The sequence below is a fragment of the Gopherus flavomarginatus genome, chromosome 4 (assembly GCF_025201925.1).
Source record: "Gopherus flavomarginatus isolate rGopFla2 chromosome 4, rGopFla2.mat.asm, whole genome shotgun sequence".
NCBI classification, from domain to species: domain Eukaryota; kingdom Metazoa; phylum Chordata; order Testudines; family Testudinidae; genus Gopherus; species Gopherus flavomarginatus.
This window is the reverse complement of record NC_066620.1, coordinates 169,670,424-169,693,808: the sequence shown is the minus strand read 5'-3', so window position 1 is coordinate 169,693,808 and position 23,385 is coordinate 169,670,424. Positions and strand designations below refer to the sequence as shown.

The following is a 23,385-nucleotide window of genomic DNA, read 5'->3' as shown; positions in this document are numbered from 1 at the left end:
CGCCTATATCCAGTCTGTACATATGAAATAATGAAAACTTAGTTATATGTTTAAAGTTGTAATTTTAGTGAGTTTCTAGTGCTAAATCCCGAGAACTAAAATTGAACTTTTTATTATTAAATGCTTTATAAAATCTGTTTGCATTGTACAAACAACAAATAATTTACCAAGACTCTGTGGACCATGCATAACATGGAATTCTGTACTGACCACGGGAATTAGCTGGAACTGGACAGCAGTCTTCAGATGCTGCTCTTCCTCCTCTTTTTCTACTCTCAATCACCCTTTCTATGAAGGGAGAAAGACAGTCTAGTAGTAGGTAAAGTCAAAGCTAGGGAAAATCACGTGGAAGCTGTGACAACCACATAGCAAGAGGAGGTAGCTTTTGACTCCAAAATGGATGCCATTCAGGAAAAGCATTCCTTCTACCCAACCTGGTATACATAAGCAGCCACTTGTAACCTGCACCACTACTCTATCCTGCCTACTATTAAGTGGTGTTTTAAAATAAGCAAACAGCTGGTGTCCCAGTGGGAGATGCCTTTGGAGAGACTTGTGCCCAGATTCGCTCATTATCAGATAAAAAGGGACTTGGGAGCACTTGATATCACTTAAAAATTCCCTGTCATCATGAAAAGACCAACAGTAAAGGCATCCAAACAGATTCCTATCAAAATCCTCCCTTTCGCTAAGGCAAATTGTTGCAATGTGGAGTCCTCACTGGGAATAGAAGTCTCTGGAAGACCAGGGTGGGTAAAGAAAGGTCTCCTATGAGAATACAAAGTGTATGTGTATGTATGTAAGAGAGATTTTTCTGTTTTCTTTATACGTACGTGTGTGTGTGTGTGTTTCAGTCTCATGTGCACTCACGTACATTGATGCTGGGTATCACAGTTTATTATTAAGGTTGCCTCAATGCTTTCTATTAAGACTGATTTCATTTGCTTATAACTTTTGCCAGACTATAATCATTTTCACTGAAATTTTCTGTACAGATTGTTTGCCTCGGGCTGAATTTTTCTGACAAATTATTCTGTAACTGTTTCCGAGAATGAAGCTAGGGAAAAGTAGTTTATGGCCATATTAAAAAGTGCTGGCAAACTTTTCTTTAAACTGCCCTCATGCTTTTGAGCAGAGACTTGAAATGTAGCCAGAGGGTGACCTTTTTGTCAGGAATTTGCCTTTTTCTGTCCCCATGAAAATCTATCCAAATTTAGACAATTTATAAGCCATTGCACATGCTCAGTCAACACTTGATACTGGGTCAGAGCTAAAATCCCCAGAGATTATTTGCACCGAGCATGCTCCAGCACAGAGCTGAAGATTGATAAGCAGCATTTCCTGGCTGCTCCACTCCATGATGAGTCCATGTCCTGGCACCTGAATTAAGAGCAGGAGACTCCCTTGCTGGATCCATGCAGTGTGAAGGAGGAAGTCACCTGAATCAAATGCAGAGAGGAGAAGAGCTGGATCTGAGGATGAAAAGTTGTAAATGAGACAAGAAGCCTCTAGGGGAGAGAAGACTCATACTGGGAGCCAGGGAGGGAAATACAGGGATGGGAGAACAAGGGGAATTTTCGGACTAGCTGGGGAAAAAGGCTGGAACTAGGAACCAATGGGTGAGACACAAGCAAGATAGGTCTGATGAGGAGCCATAGTGTGGAGTGGGACCTGGGACTGGCTGGGCTAAGTGATTGGAACAAGTACACAGTGGGAGTGGGGGACGCTGAAGCTGGATGAAGAGTTTATGGAGGGAGACTGGGACTGGAGGCCAGTGGGGACAGTGAACACGGGTGTGGTGGTGGGTCAGGGAAAAGAGAGATCAGATAAGAAGCCAGGATAGGTGACTTGGGACTGGCTAGGCAAGAGAGAGGAAGGGGAAAAAAAAGATCTGGATGGTGGTGGGGACAGGGTGTGGCTTGGCAAGGAGACTGGAATACAGAGTCCAGATGGTGAAACTAGGATGGACTGGACAGGAGACTGAACCTGTGATGGGAAGCCTGAGGAGTAACATGGATTGGCTAGGTGAGGAGACTGGGTCTGAGACAAGGAGCCAAGAGTGGGAAGAGACAGGACTGGGACAGGAACAAGTTGGAGGGAACTGGGCAGAAAGGGTCAAGCTTAAGGGAAAGAGGTATAAAAGTCTGTGCCCCTTGGAGCACACTCCCCTGCAGAGCCTGGCGTGGAACCCAAGATTCCAGAGTTTCTCCTTTCCTCAGCTTGTCAGCAAATATCAGTAAAACCTGTTGGCAAAGTCTGTGTCATCTCCCTCTAGTAGCTGATCCACATAGAGAATGAAAACCTACTACAGCTGTCAGTTATTCTGTTAACTTATGTGTCAGAAGTCTGTGCGGTGGACTTTAAGGTTCCAACTTGATGGCCCATGTGGGTGTCAAGATGAAGCCACATGATAGAATTTGGTTTTGCGGGTTTTTAATTAGCTTTTTGTGGGTGATTTCCTGTGGTAAAGGGACGTTATTAAGGTTGCAAAGTTAAGCACTGAAACATTAGGAAATGCTAGAATTAAGGCTATTGCAACCTTTGTTGGGCCCGCTTGTGTGTGTTCATTATGATAAGGTCCTTTATTACATGATCACGCACTGTGCTTGACTTTCCAATCATAAAAATGATCCTTTAATGTAGGTTTTTGTGTGTCATAACTTGACACAACTTACATTATTAACTGCCTGGGTTTTTCTTTGCCCGCTAAAATGCACATTCTGTAAATGCATGTTAGATATTTTGTTATAATATGACCAACACTCCCTGTTCATATGCCATGTCTTTGCTGATCATGGAGTTGGCCAGTTCTTAAAAATTAATTTCATTTTAATGTGTTGTGTTGTAAATTCTAAAACTAAATTGGATGATCAACAGCTTAAATGTCTTGTAGGAAGATTGATAGAGCATAAAAAGGATATCTTTTATGCTTTGTGAACAAAGTTCCATCTTGAACTAATAGTTATAGTTATTACATGCATCAGTTATAGAATCCTGAGTGTGGTTCTCTGCCTAGTAAATTTACAGATTACTAGAAGTTTCCTCAAGTGGTTAAAAAAATTGCTATGAAAATAATTACATTTGGTGATCATACTATATTTTATAGTTTTAGGAGTTATTGCTTAGAATTTCTTACAGAATAGCAAATTATGTGGATTTCTTTTGAAAGCACAAATGAGCTTGGAGATGTACAGGTTGAATAAAAATTGAGGTGAATTTAAAATATATATTCTTATCCATTTGAAGACCGTGAACTGCCAGATTTTGACTATCTGCGCACCATGACTCACATCGTGCTGGTGGACTTAGACAACTGGGGAAGGTTTTTCATTCATCTGCCAGCCAACCTGAACCAAGGGACATTTGTCTGGGGCTTTCAAGGTAAAAGTTATCTAAGAAAATAGCACAGAGGGCTTAACAGAAACCCATATAAATACACTAACAGCATCCTAGAACCAGACTGGGCAAAGAACAGGATCCTCGTAGTCCAAAGTGGACTTCCTATTGCATCAACATGGTGTTTACGAGGCAGTCACCTATAGAAAACTAAGATGATGGGTTTTAAAATACTAACACGCAAACCCACTTAATAAAGAGCATTGCTGCCTGTTAGCTAGAGAACTTCCTTAAGAGAAAACGTAAATGTTAGCTAACCCTCTCATACTGGAAGTTTGACTTCTGTGTTTGACTTAATTGTGTAGCAGAGAACTGTGAAAGGAATGATAAAGAAAATGGTTTGTGGGATCCATCTTGTTCATTTCCACAATTCAAACTTACCAGTAAGGGAGCTCTTGACTCACAGCATTGCATACTTGTAACTTTCTTAAAATATTTAAACTTTTCTTGTACTCAAGTTCGTGGTTGTGAAAACTCCAGAATATGTGGATTTATGTGAGACATAAACTAATATCTGATAGATACCCCAAATATATTAGGCATATTTTGACTGTACATATTATATAGTAACTATAGTTAGGTCCCTTATTATATCTAATATATTAATAAATTCTTGTGGAAACCTCTGATTATGACCCTCAGATACGTTGGGTTAAACACTTTTTATATTGGGATGCAGCCTTTGATGCAAGATGTACCTATTTATGCTTATGGAAACTATATTCAGACTTTCTTCATTTCTGATCTGAGAAGATAACTCTTACAAAAACTAATATTAGAGGCACCATACAGATATAGTTTACCTCATAATCAACCTCTTTTAGAAATATAGAATGGTATTTAGTTTTATACAATGTTTAGTCAAAAAATAAGATGTTCCATTTTTCAAACCTATTGGTTTGTTTTGTCATTTTCCTTTCCTTGAACTGTTTGACTGCTGTTGCTTATGATGATGTGGTGGCATGCATCTTTTATCCTTTGTTGCTTAGGAGGAAACAGTAATTGGAAACCTCCAGAACAGTGCAAAATCTTTAATTACCTTAACAAGATTGGATGTTTCTTCCTTCATCCACGCTGTGGTACCAGAAGAGAAGCAGCAGATTTTGCACTCTGCATGCATGTAAGTCATTGCTCTATCAATTTTTGTGGTTTATTTTTTTTTGTTGGTGATAAGGTGCATGGGGATGGTATATTTGTGTATAGTAAAGTACATTATAAAACAGTCATGATGACAATTGCCATAATAAAACTTCAGATGAGAAGAACAGATTGTGGATCTGACCAGAGAAAAAGGGAAATGCATTATAAATATAATGCTTAAAGGGGGACTTCTTCTGCAGAGGAGTTTTCTGTTTCAAAAGACTACCTGGTAATTGAATGTTTAGTTTAATGTCTCCCTCACCCCCACATAGGCTGGCCGTCTGGATGAGCACCTGCCCAAACAAATTCCTTTCACCATTCTCTCTGGAGACAAAAGCTTTCTAGAACTGGAGGATCAGTTTAAGAAGACTCAGCGAACAGCTCATATCCTAAACCCTCATGACATCGATGGAGATATGATGTGTGCCTTACTAAACAGCATTTCAGATACTACAAAAGGTAGTACATAAACAATTAGTAGAATCCAACCAATAAAAGAAAGACATTACTGCTGATAGCAATGGCTATTCTGTTATCCATAGTGTTTCTTTAGTTAGCGTTCTTATTTAATGAATTGATCTACAGCTAAAATTGTATTTTTCACTAATGATTCTTAACTGGGAGGCATGAACAATGTGGAAAGAAATAGTTCAACATATCCTAGAGACTGGAATTATGGACAAAAAATAAAATTACTCAACTGGGAAAAACACACACACTAATACATCTGGAGGGAAATGGTCTGGGATACAGATAACGGACTGGTAACACTGCCGATTATTAAGGTTGCCCAATGCTTCCCATTATAAGACTCTGTTTTCAGTTACATATTACTTTGCCAAACTTTAACCATTTGGGCTTAAATTGTACGTTCTGGGTGTAGGCTGCAGGCAGAATACTTCTGGAAAATTTCAGCCAAAACAATTTAGCTGTTTGCAAATGAAACTAGGGGAAAATATTTTACCCATGTTTAAAAAAAAAACAAAAAAAATTCTTGAGACCTTTTTCTTCGAAATGCTTTTGGCAGAGACTTGATATTTGGCTGGGGAGTGGCTGTTGTGGTTAGGAATGTGCCTTTAGCTGTCCATGTGAAAATCCACCCAAATTTGGCCAAATTATAAGCCTTTGAAAAAATTTCAGTTGACACATGGTCAGTAGACTTTTATCACCTATGACTTCCAAAGATTCACTCGGTCCTCTCACAGCGCTTGTGCTGAACTGAATGCACATGCAGCATTCCCACTGAGGAATTAGGAATGATTTCTCTAGTCCAGGGCTATGAAGGCTCAGAAGGACTTTAACTGTATTTGCTGCTTCTAGCTCCTCTGGGCCAGGGGGCACTGGGGCTCTGGAAATGAGAGAGCCTTTCTCTCCTTTGCTCTGTGACCTCCTGTTAGCATCCATGGAACAGGAATCCATCCAATTTGAATGCAGAGGGGACAAAATTGGATCAGTGTGAAGAGAGGAGAGAAACTGGGAGTTTGGAGGGAGAACCTGGTACTGGTTGGTGAGGGGAGTCTGGAACTCCATTGAGCTTGGAAACTGGGACTAGGAGTCTGTGGGCAGGTAGGACTTGTAGCCAGTTGGTTGTGGAGGAGGAAATACAGAGATCAGACAAAGAGGTGGGTAACTAGGACACACTGATCAAAGACTGGGAAAAGGAGCCAGGAAGGGGTGAGGTGGAAGACTGAGATTGGATGAGGAGCCAAAGGAGTGAGGCTGGGGGGGTGGGCATTGCTTTGAGGGGAAGGAGACTGATAGGACATGCTTGTACAACTTGAGTTTGAGAATAGTTCTGGGGTGTTTTGTTTGAATGGGCCTACGTTACCAAGCAGTCCAGATCATTATATATGAATGCCCTGCCACAACTCCACTAATCTTTGTCATGCTGAAATTTTATCAGCAGTGATTTTATATTTACTTCCAGATCATTAATGAAAATGTGGCATAGCATTGGGTCTAATGCAGATCCCTGTGCAACTTCAATAGAAACACCCACATTCTGTGATGATTCACCATTGACTTCTTTTTGAGCTGTCAGTTATCCAATTCCTAATCCATTTAATGTGTGCTTTGTTACTTAAGTAAGTTATTAAGTATTAAGTTAACTTAATACTTGATAACTTAATCACAATGTTGTGGTGTACTAAATCAAATACCTTACAAAAGTCTAAATTTATTCCATCTACACTGTAACCTTGATTGACGAAACTTGTAATCTCATCAAAGAATGAAATCGGGTTTGTTTGGCAAGACTGATTTTTTTCCCCCCATAAAATAACGTTGACTGGCATTAATTACGCTTCTCTCCATTAATTCTTTATTAATCAAATCCAGTATCGGCTTTTTCATTATTTTGCTCAGGATTGATGTGAAATTAGCCCACCTACTTACAAGGGTCATCCCGCTTACCCTTTTTGAACATTTGACACATTTGAACATTCCAGCATTCTGGAATTCCCCTGGTATTCCAAGATGTATTAAAAATTAACATCAGTAAGTCAGAGATCTCCTCAGCCATCTCTTCTGATTCTTGGGTACAAGCTAACAGTACCTGCTTAGTTTAAAACGTTTATCTCTAATAGATGTTGTCTAATGGACTGGAAAGTTCTTCACCCTCATGTAATACCGGTATATCATCCTGTTTCTTTTCAACTACAAAACAGAAATATTTATCGAACATTTCTGCCTTGTCTCATCATTAACAATTTTACTGTCTTCCTCTAGTAATGGTTCTATATCATTGCTATGATTTCTTTTGTTCATAGCAATGTACTTTTTAAAACAGCTTATTGGCCTTAGCCCTGCAAGTCAGAGATATTTACCCTGATGTCTTGAGCTTCCTTTCTCAATTTTTTTGCAGTTCAAAACAATTGATATAAATGAGACGTTACCTTCCCCTTTTTTCCATTTGTTATTAAATATTCCTGTATTTCTAATTGCTGCCTTCACTTTGCTACTGAACCAGGATGGGCTTTTAGCCAAAGTTTTTCTCTTGGTTGTGGAATTTTGGCTCTTTATCCCTCTAATAAACTCTCTTTAGATAATTCCATTTTCATTCAAAGGTTTCTAAGTTTTTCCTCCCAGTTAAATCAAGATAGCAATAAACGCCAACAAGAAAACCCTCTCATGCTATAACAATGTCCAGCTGGTGCAGGAGGATTCCTATTCAGCAGCTATGTCTGTCAGTCTACAGAGACATCTGGTGGCTCAACTGGAGTATTGCTGAAGTAATGAGGTTTTTGTGTGTGTGTTGTTTTGACAAGAAGCAGCTATGGACTCATGAATACATTTGTCCCATATCTCCTTTCTCTGAGGGCCTCATATTTCAATACCCTGTGACATTGCTTCCCCTTGGAACAGCCGTAGCAGGTAGGATTGTATCACAGGAGATAGAAATTTTGCGGAGAGGTGCATCAGTGGGGAGGGTGGCTAAAAAGGAGAGAACAAATGTGGTGCCAGCTTTCTTTTTCATTTGTCTTTATAATTAACTTTTTGGCACTAATAGTAGGGATTTCCAACAATGCTTAGCAACAGAAAGTCTTTCTGACTAACTTCAGAACATCCAGTTTAATCAAGTCAAACACCTACAGTTTTCTAGAACAGTGGTCTCCAAACTTTTTTGATCACGCATCCCTATCAGTAAAATTTTTTTGAGCACGCGCCCCCTGCCACACCAACTCTAACATTTTTGCCAAAGCGCAAAAAAAAAAGCCGCTCAGACTCCCGCCCGAATTGACAAAGCAAAAATAAATAAAGCACTCCTGCACACACCCCACTTTGGAGACCACTGTTCTAGAAAACCTTCTCATGACTTATAATTTCTCTTTCAAACGTGAAAAAAATCTTTTAGTAACTGGGCTGGGTTATTAAGACACTACTACAAAAATATTCTCATTCCATTCCTTTGATTGTGTATTAAAAAATTTGCATAATTATAGGGGAGTAACAGACAACTAGGAATAATAATCTCAATGTGGTGTTGTAATTCTATAACCCTGTTATAAACTTGTTCAAAGAATTGAATCCACAAGGAATATTACACATCCAAAGTAACCCAAATATTTTTCATACAGTAACGTCTTTGTTGTCCTGCTCAAGGGTAGCTGTTTAAAGTGTTTATTGATGTGAGTAATAGAGTTCTACCTTCCTAAGTTTGGGCTGTTCGTATTTTTTAATTATCTTGTTTTTCATCAGCCTAGGTTAGCAGCTGCCAAATCAAATTTTCCTTGAAGAGCAGGGAGTTGAGGGAAACAAAGGATATGTTGGCTCCTAAATTCATGAAAACGCTTAAATGACTAAAGAAGGCAATTAAAAGACCGAAGGCCCTTGTCCTTCAGATAGCTATGCAGCTTCATCTCCTGCATTTCAAAACCTAGAACATGCTGGGGGGAGTTTGAAAACTGTTGTCAAAAAATTATACTGTAAATGTCTGCTGAAATAACTAGTTAAATATAGGAAATTAGTTAAATATTTTCAAAAGCTAAAAGGTTTAACAACATTGAGAGAGGGTGCTCTCCCTTTAGAGGTCTGAACTATTCCTTTTTAAATACCTTTTCTCTAAAGGTGAGTGATGTGTAATCAATCCACACTTCTGGATTCATATTCATCATATGACTTCTTTTTACTATTTATGTTAAAAATAACTCGTGTTGTGCGATAACGTCCATTGCACTCACCGGGCAAGATATATTCCCTGCTCCAGAGAACACAATCTGTTTAAACATTTTTTGGCATGTAGATGCTCTACATAAATTAGGAAACACTGGTTTAGATACAAAAGTGTAAAAAACCAAAAATAACTCTTCCCCACCAAACCCCTCTTCCCAAAATGTCTCCCCTTCCTTATCTTATAATGCTTCTTAAGTTAAGTAAGTCTCAGTAACTCTTCCAGGAGGAAGGGCTGCTTCACCTACATTATTGATGGAAGGCTGTTAGGGAAGGCTGAAATGTCATTGCTATGGTAATGTTATCCAGGCTACTAAAGGATTACAGTGGCTCAGTGCTTCTATTCTTGGAGCTCTGATGTTATCAGCACTAGCTGATAGTGCACGCTGCTAATTCAACAGACCTCAGTGTTGCTCGTAAAGGAAGACCATAGGCACAGTTTAGTGACAGAGGCACTTGGACAGGTTTACTGCCCACAGGGCATAGTCCCAGCATCACATAGAAGCTACAAGTACACTATCACATAGGTGCCCAAGGCAAGGAGGAGCTCAGCAGCGGGAATTTCTGCTGTCCCCTCGGCCACACAAAAAGTTAAGGCGAGGTACCCTGACATTTATAGACTGAGACAAACAACTTATGTACTGTATTACCTTAGGTGTTTCTTGACATCTGCTTTTTACCTCTCCTTGTGCCTTGCTCCAGATGTCTCGGGCAAAACATTTCTTATTCATCACTTCTGTCAAACCCTCTTATCTTGTGTTAGGTCAGGATGTACCTGTGCTAATCTTTTGGAATGTGTTTACATGCATACCCAGTATCTGTTGCTTCTAAGGAGTGCCTCTGTTTTATCAATGCTAGCAGTACCCTTGTCAAATGTATGTATCAGTCTGTAAGAATCTGCTCTAATACATGGCCTGATTTTGGTTCACAGCATGGCCTGACTTTGACTATGTTTCAGGCCTAAGGTCTTGCACAAGGTCTCGTGCTCCATGCTGTCCCTCTCTCTCTCAACCTGTCCTAGGTAAAAAGGCATGTATTGCCATGTGAAGGCAACTAGATTGATGCTCATCCTAATCTTTAGGATTCCAGCCTTTTTGATTAATCCAGTTTTCACGTCTCTGTTGATCTCAACTGCTTATAGTGGCATTCATAGAGAATAAAACCATTTCTGAGATATCTTGACTCTTGCCCATGAGAAAACAGGATGCTCAATGGACCTGGAGGTTGATAGAGAACAAGTGTAGCACATGAATGCTGGTGTGATATTTGTCAGTCTTCTCTGCCTAGAAGGCAAGCTGCTGTGTGTAGAACTAAGTGAAGTTGCTGCATGACCTTCTGTAAAATAAGAGTTCATGGCAACAGTAGGAGCTCAGGTCTGGGATTGTAAAACAGCAGTAAGCGTTGTGTAGAAGCCGGCTATACAGAAAAAATTCTCTGGTCAGACTCTGAGGACAGATGATGTCTCTTAGTTGTGGTGTCAGAACAGTAGCAGGCAATCAGACAAACTTCCTGTGCTGCATTTATTCCAGTTAAGGGTAAATTTTCTCCCATTGGTAGTCCAGTCTGTCACCTTCCTTCATTTGTGTTAGATAATCACGGGGGTGATTGCAAGAGAAGGGTATTGCTGCTGCTATTATTTTTATTATTACTTTTTGTTTATTATTTGTATTACCATAGTATGTAGGAGCCCTAGTCATGGACCAGTACCCTGTTTTACTTGGCACTACACAGACACAGAACAAAGACAGTCCTTGCCCTAAAGAGCTTTCAATCTATGAATAAGACAAGAGGCAACAGATGGATGCAGACAGATGGGGGGAGAACAAGTGCATGTCTACACTACAAATTTATGTTGACCTAAGTTAGGTCAGCATACAGCCACTGCAGCAATTAAGTTGCTTTTGCACATCCATGCTCTGCGCCTTGTGGTGCGCCAGGAGCATTTGTACCAATTGTACTGTCGGCGTGGGGCATTGAGGTATGGCTTCTGAAAGCTCCTAACAGTTGATGTAAGCAATGCAGTGTTACACTGCTGCTGCATCAACCTAACTACATCAACACTGACTCTACAGCTCTTGCGGAGGTGGAGTTAAGTCAGCGTAGCGAGGCAAGTTACATCTCTGGGAGTGAAATTTTAGTGTAGACACATAGGTGGGTTGAGGTAAGCTGCCTTGCATCAGCCTAACTCTATAGTGTAGACCAGGCCCAAGGAACAAGAAGACATTATTTGCCTGCATGATAGAATGTGATCTCTGCACACTAGCAGCCTAACCGCTAACAAGTTTTTGTAGGCAGAGATTTGAAGAACATAATGAGGTTGTTTTGTGGGGTCTCTTCCCAAATGTCAGGGATAGCAAGGAAAAAGCATAAAGGTGTTTTGTTTGAAAATTTATCAAGTGAGCAGTAGAGTCTGGCATCATGGGCCAATCGAAGGCAGGAGTCAACATTTTGTTACTGCATTGAGAAATAATATGTAGGGTGGGGATAGGCTGTGATGAGAGCCTTGAAAGCTAAGACACATTTAGGTCTTCTGATTAGTTTTTAATCAATAAACACAAATAAACCTCAGTACAAAAAAATAAATCGGTGTTTATACAATACATACTCGGAAAACACTGAAAACAGTTACTTGTATCTAAGGGCTTGTCTGCACAGAGCAGTAATGCAGATTGCAGGGATAATTGCTCAAGTGCACTAATGTGGTGTTCATTAATCAATCCATATAGACTCTGCCGGTGCGCTTGAAAGCTTCTCTAATGTACTACATTAAAGTGTACTAAGTTTGAAACAGTATATACTATGAGTAATGTATGTAATATACATTATTCATTACAGTATATACAAAGAGAGCCCCCCAAAAAAACTCAATATTTGGATACAACATAAAACTCAAAAATTGCTAAAAATAACACTCCCAAAAGGAAATTAATAAACCCCCTAAAGCAGAAGCCACTATTAATTTGCGATAGGGAAGGGGGAGCTCATTGGAGGGATGTGAAGAAAGGAGTGACATGATCAAAGCAATAGAATAGGAGAATGATCTTTGCAGACGCATTCTGAATGGATATGAGCGGCGCAAGACTGCATTTGTTAAGACCAGAGAAAAGGATGTTACATTAATTGAGATGAGATTATGAGCATCTACATGAAAGTTTTAAATTGGTGTTCCATAGGAAAGGCTGTATCTTAGAGATGTTGTTGTACAGAAAGCACCTGCAAGATTTAGACATAGCCTGGATGTGAGGACCTAAAGGTTCGAGTCAAAAATGATACCTTGGTTACAGGCCAGAGTGACAGACCCGATAGTAGTGGTCCCACAGAAAAAGAGATGGTGTGGGCAGGATTCAAGGGAAAGATTGAACACTGTTACGCTTGAGCTGACAAGTAGACATGCACAAAGAAATGTCAGAGAAAGGCAATTGAGCTTTTAATTTGGACAGAGGGAGACAAGATTGGAGAAGAGAGGTACATCTGCAGGTAGTCAGCATAGAGATGGTAGTTGGATTTGTGAGTAGAGGTTACAGAGAGAGAATTGTAGCAGGAGATTAGAAGGGGGCCAAGCATAGAGAGCCCTGTGTTGAAGAAAGTTGAAGGCGGGGTGTGGAGAATCCACTGAAGGAGCAATTAAAGAGGAGAACTAGGAGAAGGCAGAATCACAGAAGTGAAGGGAGGACAAGATTCCAATAAAAAGAACATGATCGAGGGGAAGGCAGATGGCAAGGTACTTAAAGAAGCAAGTGGGGTCAAGTGTTGGGTTTTTAAGATGGAAGAGATTAAAGCATGCTTGTATTGTAACAGGAAAAATCCAAAGGAGAGCAAGAGGTTAAGGAGAAGAATAAGGGAGGGGATGATGGGATGGGGTCACTGGGGAAAGTGGGGAGGAATTAGAGGAGGAGAGCAGATGAGAAATTTATGAATGTGACAGGAGAATGAGAGAGTTGTAGGAGAGAATAGGGGAAGGAAAGGCAAGCTAAGGTGATGGGAAAGGTTACATTTGGAGAAATTGGTGTGAGAGCCTGTGTGGAGAGAGGGAAGTAGTCAAAGGTTTGAGGAGTGAGTCAAGATGGTAAAAAGGAAGCTGGGATTGCAGGCATGGGCTTCAGTTGGAGAAGTAGAGGTTTTAGTTAAGAAGATGGTAGAACTGAAGGGAAAGAAATCAATTTTGTAGTGGAGGAGGTTAGCCTGGTCATGGGATTTTCACCAGAGTTAATTTTTCGCATGAGGCAGGACTGAAGGAAGCACGTGTTGAGAGTGAGTCAGGACTGGGATTTGGCAAGGAGGACTTTTCAGTGGAAGAGAAGGGCAAAAGAGTCAAGGATGGAGGAGAGTGAAGCATGGAGAGAATCACCAACCATATCAGTGGAAGAGGGGGAATGGAAGAGATGTGCTGAAGCAGAGAAGTCATCAATGATGATGGACTGGCAGGTTGTGGTAAGGCCAAGCTTTTGGGTGGGAGGTGCTGCTGGGTGATGCTGAAAAAGACTAGTTGATGGTGGGAATTACAGAGGGGTAATGGTAACTAGGAAGGGGATGTGGAGCCAGTGGGGGAGTGGGATGGATGTTCTAATGCCGAAGAAGGGTGTGGTGAGAGCCATGGGTGTGTGGTAGATGGACAAGAATAAAAAAACACTGCAGTGGGAGTTATGAATGGCAGATGCTGCTGGTGTACTACTAACATGTCAGTGCTCTGGTATCTCAGCTGGACTACGTTCTCCACCAGGGAGTTCTGAAATCTGAGTAATCAAGGATGAACTAACCTGTTTGATTCCTCCTTCAGACAGCAGGGTGGGAACATCTCAATTTCTGAGCTCCCTACTTATCTAGAAGCTACCTTCCTGTTTGCTACATCTTCCTGTTGTCCTCCACATCTGCATTCCTCCAGCAAGAGCTTCGCAGCACTTGAAGGAATAGGAGGTGGGGGAGATGAGCAGCAGTGTCACTCAGAGGGAGTAGATACAGTACAGTGAAGTGAATTGATAGATGTAATTTACTTGACAGAGTGCATTGGAGGGGATTGAGGTCCTTAATGTAAGGCCTACCCAGCCAAGGAAGCATGTGGTGTCTCCTTTGCTGTGCATTCTCAGTGGTGTGGGGAACAGCAGAGTTTCTAAGCGTATCTGTCTTTGATGAGATCAGTTTTGATTAAAGGTAATTGGTGTTGACATACATAGACTTCTGTAAGGCATTGGACTTGGTACTTCACAACATTTTGATTAAACAAAACTGAAATAATATGAAATTAACATGGCACACACTAAATGGATTAAAAAGTGGCTTACTGATAGGTCTCAAAATATAATTGTAAATGGGATCATCACATAGTAGTTCTGTTTCCAGTCGGTTCCCACAGGAATCATATTTTGGCACTATGCTGTTTTACGTTGTTATCAGTGATCTGAAAGAACACACAAAATCAATCACTGATAAAGTTTGCAGATAACACAAAAATTGAGGGAGTGGTAAATAATGAAGAGAATCACTGATTCAAGGCAATCTGGATTGTTTGGTAAACTTAGTGCAAGCAAACAATATGTGTTTCAATACAGCTAAATGTAAATGTATACATCTAGGAACAAAGAACATATGCCATATTTACAGGAGAGGGGACTCTATCCTGGAAAGCAGGAACTTTGAAAAAGATTTGGAGGTTGTGATGAATAATCAACTCAACAGGAGTTCCCAGTGCGACACTGTGGCCAAAAGCTAATGCGATCCTGGAATGCATAGACGGGAATCTTGAGTAAGAGGAGAGAAGTTATTTTACATGGTTTTGTTACTGATATGACTGCTGCTGGAGTATTGTTTCCAGTTCTGGTACCCACAATTCAAGAAGGATGTTGGTGAATTGGAGAGGGCTCAGAGAAGAACCACAAGAATGATTGAATGATTAGGAAACGTGCCTTACAATGATAGACTCAAAGAACTCAATATATTTGGCTTGACAAAGAGAAAATTATAGGGTGACTTGATTACACTCTACAACTGTGGTTCCCAAACATTAACAGCCTGTGAACCTCTTTCACTAAAATGTCAAGTCTCACAAACCCCCTCCTAAAAATGAATATTTCCAGGGATTTTCTCCTTTACCCAACTATAAATTATAAAAGCAGTGATCTTGGAAATATAGAATTTTGTTTTTATGACATGCTTACTACACACAATTTATTAATGATTATTTATCATTACAGTATTTTTATTACATTATGAATAAAATCTCACTTTCGTAGCTTGTATCATCTTGAATAAGCCTGTTATAGGACAAGACTCCTGTGTTTCATCAAGGAATTATCAGATGTGAAACAGTATGAACGTATTTAAGAAGCCAACTCAGAGTTCCTCCTACTCAAGCATTCAGGTCTTGAGCATTCCAGGCAAACAATGCACGTTACAACAAAGCTTAAACTTGTTCATAATAATTTAAAAAACAACACTAGCTGCCTATTTAACTTTAAAAACAGCAAAAAATATCCACCTCCCTTTCCATCTCTTATAAGTGTCTTGAAGTTTCAGTCTCCTCAGTGTGATAGCTATGCTTGCTTTGATCTGCTTAGCTCTTGGAAGTCCAGGGACTCTGGGATGCTGGCCCTGTGCTGCTCAGGGTCCCTAAGGACAGCTGTGTCTGCCATTAGGGAAATTTTTCCTGAGAACCCCCTGTAACATTTTGCGAACCCCCAGGGGTTCACAAACCCCAATTTGGTAACCACTGTTCTACAAGTACCTACATAGGGAACAAATATTTAATAATTGGCTCTTCTATCTAGCCGAGAAAGGTATAACATGATCCAATGGCTGGAAGCTGAAGCTAGACAAATTCAGACTGGAAATAACGATACATTTTTAACAGTGAAAGTAATTAACCATTGAACAGTTTACCAAGGGTCGTGGTAGATTCTCCATCACTGACCATTTTTAAACCAAGATTTAATGTTTTTTCTAAAAGGTAAGCTCTGGGAATCATTTTGAGGAAATTCTCTGGCCTTCATTATACAGGACATCAGACTAGATCATCAGAATGGTCCCTCTGAACTTTGGAATATGCATATTTAAAATGAGAAATTCAGGAACGTCCTGTGTTTGTCTTAAGTTAAACTTCCTCATCAGCAAGCTATCATTTGCCCATCAGTTTGTGAGGGAGAAGACAGTAATGGCACCACAGTGTATTTATCAAGGCATGAGATGGATTCTTTATTGTTAGAAGCTTTTATATCAAGACTGAACCCTTCTAAAAGCTAGGCCTAATTCAGTTGCAAAGTACTGGGCTCAGTACAGGCAATAGTGAGTGAAATAGGGCCTGTATTATGCCAGAAGTCAGAATGGTTCCTTCTGGCCTTAAAAGCTTGAAATCCATGGAACCAACTGTCATTTACTTTTCTCTGACAAGTGATGAGCTCCATTCTGCAATTTTGTCTTGCGCCTCATGGAAGGTGTTCCTCCCCCCCCCCCCCCCGCATACTTTGTTGTTTCCTACCTACTGCTATTCTTTGATGCCTTTCTAATAGAAAGAACTCTCCTTTCCTTCTGTTCATGGGATAAAACTCTTTCTGTCTCAGGATTTTCTCTGTGACAGCCTTTCAGAATCTGCGCTTTTCCATGCCTGTTCTTTACCAAATACCTGACTCAACCGCTTTAACCTCTGCATTAACTATGCTTGGAAAAAGCCCTTTGTAATTTATTTGCACCAGAAAAAACACAGTTTGAGGTCAGTGCTAGGATATCACTGAGAGCAACCAGCTCCCGGCCTCCTCAGAAGCTCACTGTATAGGCCTCGTAGATTTGAAGGGATCAAATGACTGCCCTGCTAGGAGGTGGAATCCTGCACCAGAACAGTCTAATTCCATACAGTTCAGCTCCACAGTGCTGGTTAGATGTCTTGCAAGTGGTAACTGAACTTCAGATAATCAGAGATCATGTCAGAGATGCTTCAAAGAATCTCAGAATGGCAGAGTTTAACATGTCCCATGTCACATTTGACTCTGATTTGGAGATTAGGTTGGGTTTCTTCCACTAAACTGGAGATCACCTTGCATATCTTGACTGTCCTCAATCTGTGCCAGTTTCTTAGAGCTTTGCAGACACCATTGACCTGTCTTAGTCAATGTGTCAAACCCAGTTCAGAATACCATTTGACTGGTATGTGGTCTATAAAATGTGTGTCTTGTGGCTGATGGGACTGTATGGGTGCTGAATGCACTGAGAAGTTGAGGCACTGAGCTTGCTGGAAGCTCACCTGCCATGGGTTTGCCATTTGTTTTGGAGCAACCTTTTGTTTCCTTGAAGTAGTCTGGATTAGTAATCATGCAAAGATACTTGATGCATTTGGGTTGAGGATTCTCCTCTCACCACATAGTTCGACCGTTTATACCAGAACATGATTCTTTGAGAGACTATTTGCAGAATGTGTGGGAATCGCCATGAGCCTATTTTACAAAGACAGATGGAGAACTACTTATTTGCTCCCAGAGAATAAAGTTTTACTGACCCTATCTTGTGCCAGCGAGGCCTTCATAAGAAAGGTCTTGCCTACATGGGAAAGGTTTGGTTGTTTTTTGTTTTGTTTTTTTTTAATATAATCTAAGGTGTGAATTTAAACCAACATAGTTACACTAGTATAGCCCCCAATGTGGACGCACTTGTTCTGGTACGAGTGGCTTTATTTGGTTTAGTTTGCTGCTTGGGAAGGGGTTTAAGTTAAACTAAACTAAAAGCCACGTTTATACCAAAGTGAGTATCCTCGTAGGGCAGTATAACTAAATGGGTATAACTAGTCAAGCTTTCTCATGTAGACAATTCTAAATGTGCCATGTCCAAACAAAACTACAGATGAACCCTGTCTCTCCTTAGCATGACCCAATTCATATTCCAGAATATAATTATGTGCCTGCAAATACCAATGCACAATTGGTGCATTCACCTAGTCTTGATAACTTATCATCTAAGATGGACTTAACAGGACAGCATTAGGCGCTTGACATCAGACACTGTTACCAGGCCAGTGGGCAGCACATATGAATAGGAGTAGTCGAAGCACCACCACCTCCTTTATTGCAACTGATCATTAATAAAGCCTCTGTAGTCACCGATTCTACAGCATTCCTCTGAAATAAGTGAATTTCCCATTTGCCCAAGGGAAGGCCATGGAAAGCCAGGATTTTGCAAAGATTTGCCATGATCTGGTAATGTCAGTGGATTGCCACTCCAGCACAAGAACTAAAGGCTTTTCCTTCTGGGGTGGAATGGTATCTATGACTCCACTGCCAGCCCTGTTAAGCCTACTCTTTCAGCTAGTATCTAAAGGGGACCACTGAATCCCTACCCACCTGAACCATTTTGTGGTATCACTAGTACTGCTTCATGCTCCTTTGTCCTACATATAAGTCACCAGTCTGAAATCTTTGGCGTCACCCATAGATAGGGCCCTACCAAAATCACAGCTATGAAAAACGTGTCATGAAATGTGGTCTTTTGCATGCTTTTATCCTATACTATACAGATTTCATGGGGAAGACCACAGTTTCTCAAATTGGGGATCCTGACACACAAGGAAGTTGAAGGGTTGTCATGGTATTGCTACCCTTTCTTCTGCGCTGCCTTCAGAGCTGTGCTGCTGGAGAGCGGCAGATGCTGGCCAGGCGCCCAGCTCTGAAGGCAGCGCCCCACCAAGTAGAAGTAAGGGTGGCAATGCCATACCATATCATGCCACCCTTACTTCTGTGCTGCTGCTTTCAGAGCTAGGTAGCTGGAGAGTGATGTCTGCTAACTGAGGGCCCAGCTCTACAGGTAGCAGTGTAAACGTAAGGGTGACAATATCATTCCTGCCATCCTTACTTCTGCGCTGCTGCTACTGGAGGCTTTGCCTTCAGAGTTGGGCTCTCAACCAGCAGCCGCCACTCTCCAGCTGCCCAGCTCTAAAGGCAGTGCCACAGCCAGCAATAGTGCAGAAGTAAGGGTAGCAGTACCGTGACCCCCCTACAATAACCTTACGGCTCCTATGGTTACAACACCATGAAATTTCAGATTTAAATAGCTGAAATAAAGAAATTTGCATAGTTTAAAATCCTGTGACAGTGAAATTGATCAAAATGGACCATGAATTGGCCCTATTCATACACCAGGATTTTGTGTCAAGTTTCCCAAGCAAAATTCCCCATTCCACAACACACACACGCACGCGCTTTCATAAAGCAATTTTGACTTGAAATAGAAGATCTGGTAGTTACACTTATGTACCTCACTTGTGAACCAAGGCCTTCAGCATCTCAGATCTAATGTAACACTCGTCCTAAGAACTGGGGAGGGAAATTGATTCCACTCTTTCATCATTTTGCAGATGCCAAAAACATTGAATAGTTAAGGATGCAATGCAGTCTGAGAGGGAAGAGTGGTTTGGTAAATGAGAAGCCACTATAGCAGGAGTGGGCAAACTTTTTGGCCCAAGAGCCACATTGGGGTTGCAAAACTGTATGGAGGGCTAGGTAGGGAAGGCTGTACCTCCTCAAACAGCCCCCTCCCACTTACCCCCCCATCAGAACCTCTGACCCATCCAATTCCCCCTGCTCCTTGTTCTCTAACCACCCCCTATTGGGGACCGCCACCCCTAACCACCCCCTGGGGCCCCATCTGCATCCAACCTCCTCTGCTCCCAGTCACCCGACCCCTATCCACACCCCTGCCCCCTGACAGGCCCCCTGGGTCCCCACGCCTATCCAACCCCCCAATTCTCCGACCTTCCCCCCCCCAACCTCTGCCCCATCCAACCACCCCCTGCTCCCTGTCCCCTGACTCCTCCCTGGGACCCGCAGCCCCTTATCCAACAGTCCTGGCCCCAGCCCCCTTACCATGCCGCTCAGAGCAGTATGTCTGGCAGCTGCGCCGCCAGGCCAGAGCTAGACACTCTGCTGCTGTGCTCAGCGTGAGCTCACAGCCCCGCCGCCCAGAGCGCCGCCCGCACAGCAGCGTGGCTGCAGTGGAGGGGCCGGGAGCTCAAGGGCTAGGCAGGATGGTCCTGTGGGCTAGACGTGGCCCACGGGCCGTAGTTTGCCCACCTCTGGACTATAGAGTTTGCAACGCCCTGTATGTGTCTAGCTCTGATTTATAAAGAATTTAATGAGTTTCTTAGGAATGGGCTGTACTTTGGGTAGTCGTGCTTAACCCCCACCTAGAAATATTCTCGATCCTTTCCAGGACTGCCCATTAAGCCTGCCAAGTGGCTTGAGCAAGAGACCATTCCATCCCCAAGTACCTGATGCATAAATGCAGAAAAGTATTTCAGACATCACTTTGGGCTCCTGATCCAGGTCGGTTGAAGCCCCTTCAATTAGGAATTAGGAAAGGGTCAGTCATGTTGCTATTCAAACCAGGTATATGATGATATGTGTTAAGACACTCAGGGTCAGATTTTAAAAGGTGCACATGCAGTCTTGAATGACTAAAAATAGAAATAAAAACACTTAGAGTGCATGTGCAAATTTTAGGTTATGTGCATATAGCCTGTCCTATCTGGGTTTAGCTAAACTCAACCACTTTTCATAGTGTAAATGCAGGATAACACTTTGCTCCTTTTTAGCAGATTGAGTTATAATAGGCTACACTTCAGAATCACTGGGAAACAGAGGCAGCAAACATCATGCTTAACCAGCATGTGCTTGTATATGCATATCTAGTCCGGCCCATTGTGATCAATTTTTTATACTACACTTTGCAGTGAGTATGATGATAAGTATTTAAATAAATGAATATAGGAAAACATGGAGAATACAGCACAACCCTATGTATAGTTCCTGTGTTTACTTTTCTTTAGCTTGCTAGAAACATTGCTTAAAAGAAAATGAAAAAGTAAGCAGCTTGGAATTTTTGGGAGAAAGAAGGGGCACATGTTGAAAATGGCGACAGAGTCCTGTGGCATCTTATAGACTAACAGAAGTATTGGAGCATAAGCTTTTGTGAGTGAATGCCCACTTCGTCAGACGCATGTTGAAAATTAACTTTCTATGATTTTCGGAGTCACCCAACTTAAATGCATATTAGTGGTGCTTTACCAGAGAAATCTATATTATTGATCTTTAAATCATAACAAGTGGATGAGAGTTCAGAACATGGTACAGGCTTAGGGAAAAAAGATTTATTTTCTCAGAAGCACTGTATAATGTGTGTTTGATTTGTGTATTTAAGTTTCAGACAGTGAAGAGGATGATGATATTAAAACAGTGCAAATGAATTTACAAGAAACAAAGAAACAGGAAGGTAGTCTTAATTTTCACTTTTCTTCTGTGTTTGTGAGTGCCTTTTGATAGAGAATGCACAAGAAATTAAATTGTAACTTAATTTTGTGTGACAAATGTCCTATAAAGAACACTGTCCAGAATATTCTAAGTATCTTCTTTTGCTTTATTGAGCATTCACGAGTAGTGAACACAGTGTTGAGGTATAAAGAAGAAATTGCATGCCAGCCAGAAAAGTATGTGTTAGGCTCAGAATCTGTTTCCACAGATTTACGTAGGCATAAGTCAGTTCAGAGTTAGTTGCTATATCTCAGCTCGGCACAGTAGTCTACTGAAGGGGAGCTGTAAACTCTCACACAGTTACACACGAACAGGTTGAGTTAATATATCTTACCTTACCTTACCTATTGGTAAATAAATCTGATATTTTTCCTATCATGCTTATTGTTGCTGTTCATTTCATGCTGTACTTTACTTATTAATTTTTGTTGATTACTGATGTACTGTCAAAATACTGTGTTGCATAAAAGTTTAGTACATGCATATTGGGGGCAAGAAGATTGAAAGTTAAAACAACACAGTAACACAGGACCAGCTTTGTAACTGAGACTTGAACAAAGCCAAGATCTAATTGAATCTAATGTACATATAGTTTAATTAGATTTACAAGATATTACCAAGTGTTGTAACTAAAGTCTAACTTGGTCAGCATTCTAAACTCGTTTTTAAAAATACTTAGATTAGCATCACTTGTTTAAATGCACATGGAGTTCTAGGAGGCAGTTGGTTGTACAGCTGGCTCTCCTCTTAATTTAGTTCCAGAATGTGTGTGTTCATTCTGCACTTTGTTGCTCATTGGTTATGTACTGTTTCCCTTTGAGAAACTAGGGGCTTGTGTAAATGGCCGGTTAATGCACAGCAAGCCAGGGTACGACTACAGCACATCAGCTGGCTGTGCAGTAACTCACCATGTAGGCACTGCTACAGTGCACTAGAAGTCCCCGCACAGCTTAGTGTACTTCACGGCAAGCTGGTGTGCTGTAGAATCGTACCCTGGCTTGCCATGTAGACAATACTTAAGAGCAACATAAAATTGTTAGGAAAATGATTGTGGATCTTAAGGATGTGATAGAACAAGAAATAGGCTCTTTTTATTTAAACAGACTGTAAAATCCCCTGAGGGAATGATTTTGTTTTCCTATAGTCAACAAGTCTTTATTTGTAGGGCACACTGTACAAAGAATAAAAAGTAAACCCTGATCATTCTCAGTGATTTTTCTAGTATGTCTGACCCGTTCATCTAGTGGCTGCTTGTAGATGTTGACCAGGACCAAGGAGAGAAATGATCCTTGTGGGATTCCACAAGTGAGGGGCCTAGTAGTACCCATTTTAACACATTGACCGGGACCCTGGCTACCTTTCTCAGATGAGACAGCAGTATCATATGGGTGACGGTGTTGAGTACTGCAGGGAGGTCAGGATGATGAGAGTGGATGTCTGTCCTCTATCCATTGACAGCAGGAGATCATCCATCAATGACACTAACGCAGTTTCAGCTCCATGGCCTGGCCTGACTCTCTATTGTGCTGGGTCTAGGATATTAGATGTAGTGAGAACCTGAACCTGACTGAATAAAAATTAAAACATTTTAAACCTGTGTATTAGTAATTCAAATTCCTCTTTTTTTGTGGCAATAATCAGATTTCCATCACTGTGAAAAATTATTCAACCTTCGTCCCATTTTTTATGTGCTCGTGAATCTGACTGTGGCTTCCTTAAACAGAGGAGAAATTAAATTGTAATTTAATTTATTAACCTATGAGCTTAACAAGTACTAAAACTACCTTGGGTTACCACAAGCCTTATGCCCTCTCAGTTCCTTCTTACCACCTATGGTGATTAGTCAGAGTGCCTTTCCTTGCATAGCAAGGATTAGCGGTTTCATCTTTTCTGACTTCAAGCC

The 23,385-nt window shown here is 41.1% G+C and overlaps 1 protein-coding gene across 7 annotated transcripts in view; it reads left to right on the top strand.

Annotated features, from left to right (window-relative positions):
• Window positions 1-23,385, top strand: part of LOC127049613 (E3 SUMO-protein ligase ZNF451-like) — an 81,997-nt gene that overhangs the window by 51,262 nt on the left and 7,350 nt on the right. For 5 of the 7 annotated variants that reach the window (XM_050950687.1, XM_050950688.1, XM_050950691.1 and 2 more), the window contains 4 exons: window positions 3,247-3,381; window positions 4,386-4,516; window positions 4,809-4,995; window positions 21,373-21,444. In XM_050950687.1, the coding sequence (XP_050806644.1) occupies window positions 3,247-3,381; window positions 4,386-4,516; window positions 4,809-4,995; window positions 21,373-21,444 (525 nt within the window). The remainder of the gene's footprint in view (window positions 1-3,246; window positions 3,382-4,385; window positions 4,517-4,808; window positions 4,996-21,372; window positions 21,445-23,385) is intronic. The other 2 variants (XM_050950690.1, XM_050950694.1) reach the window with 2 other exon arrangements.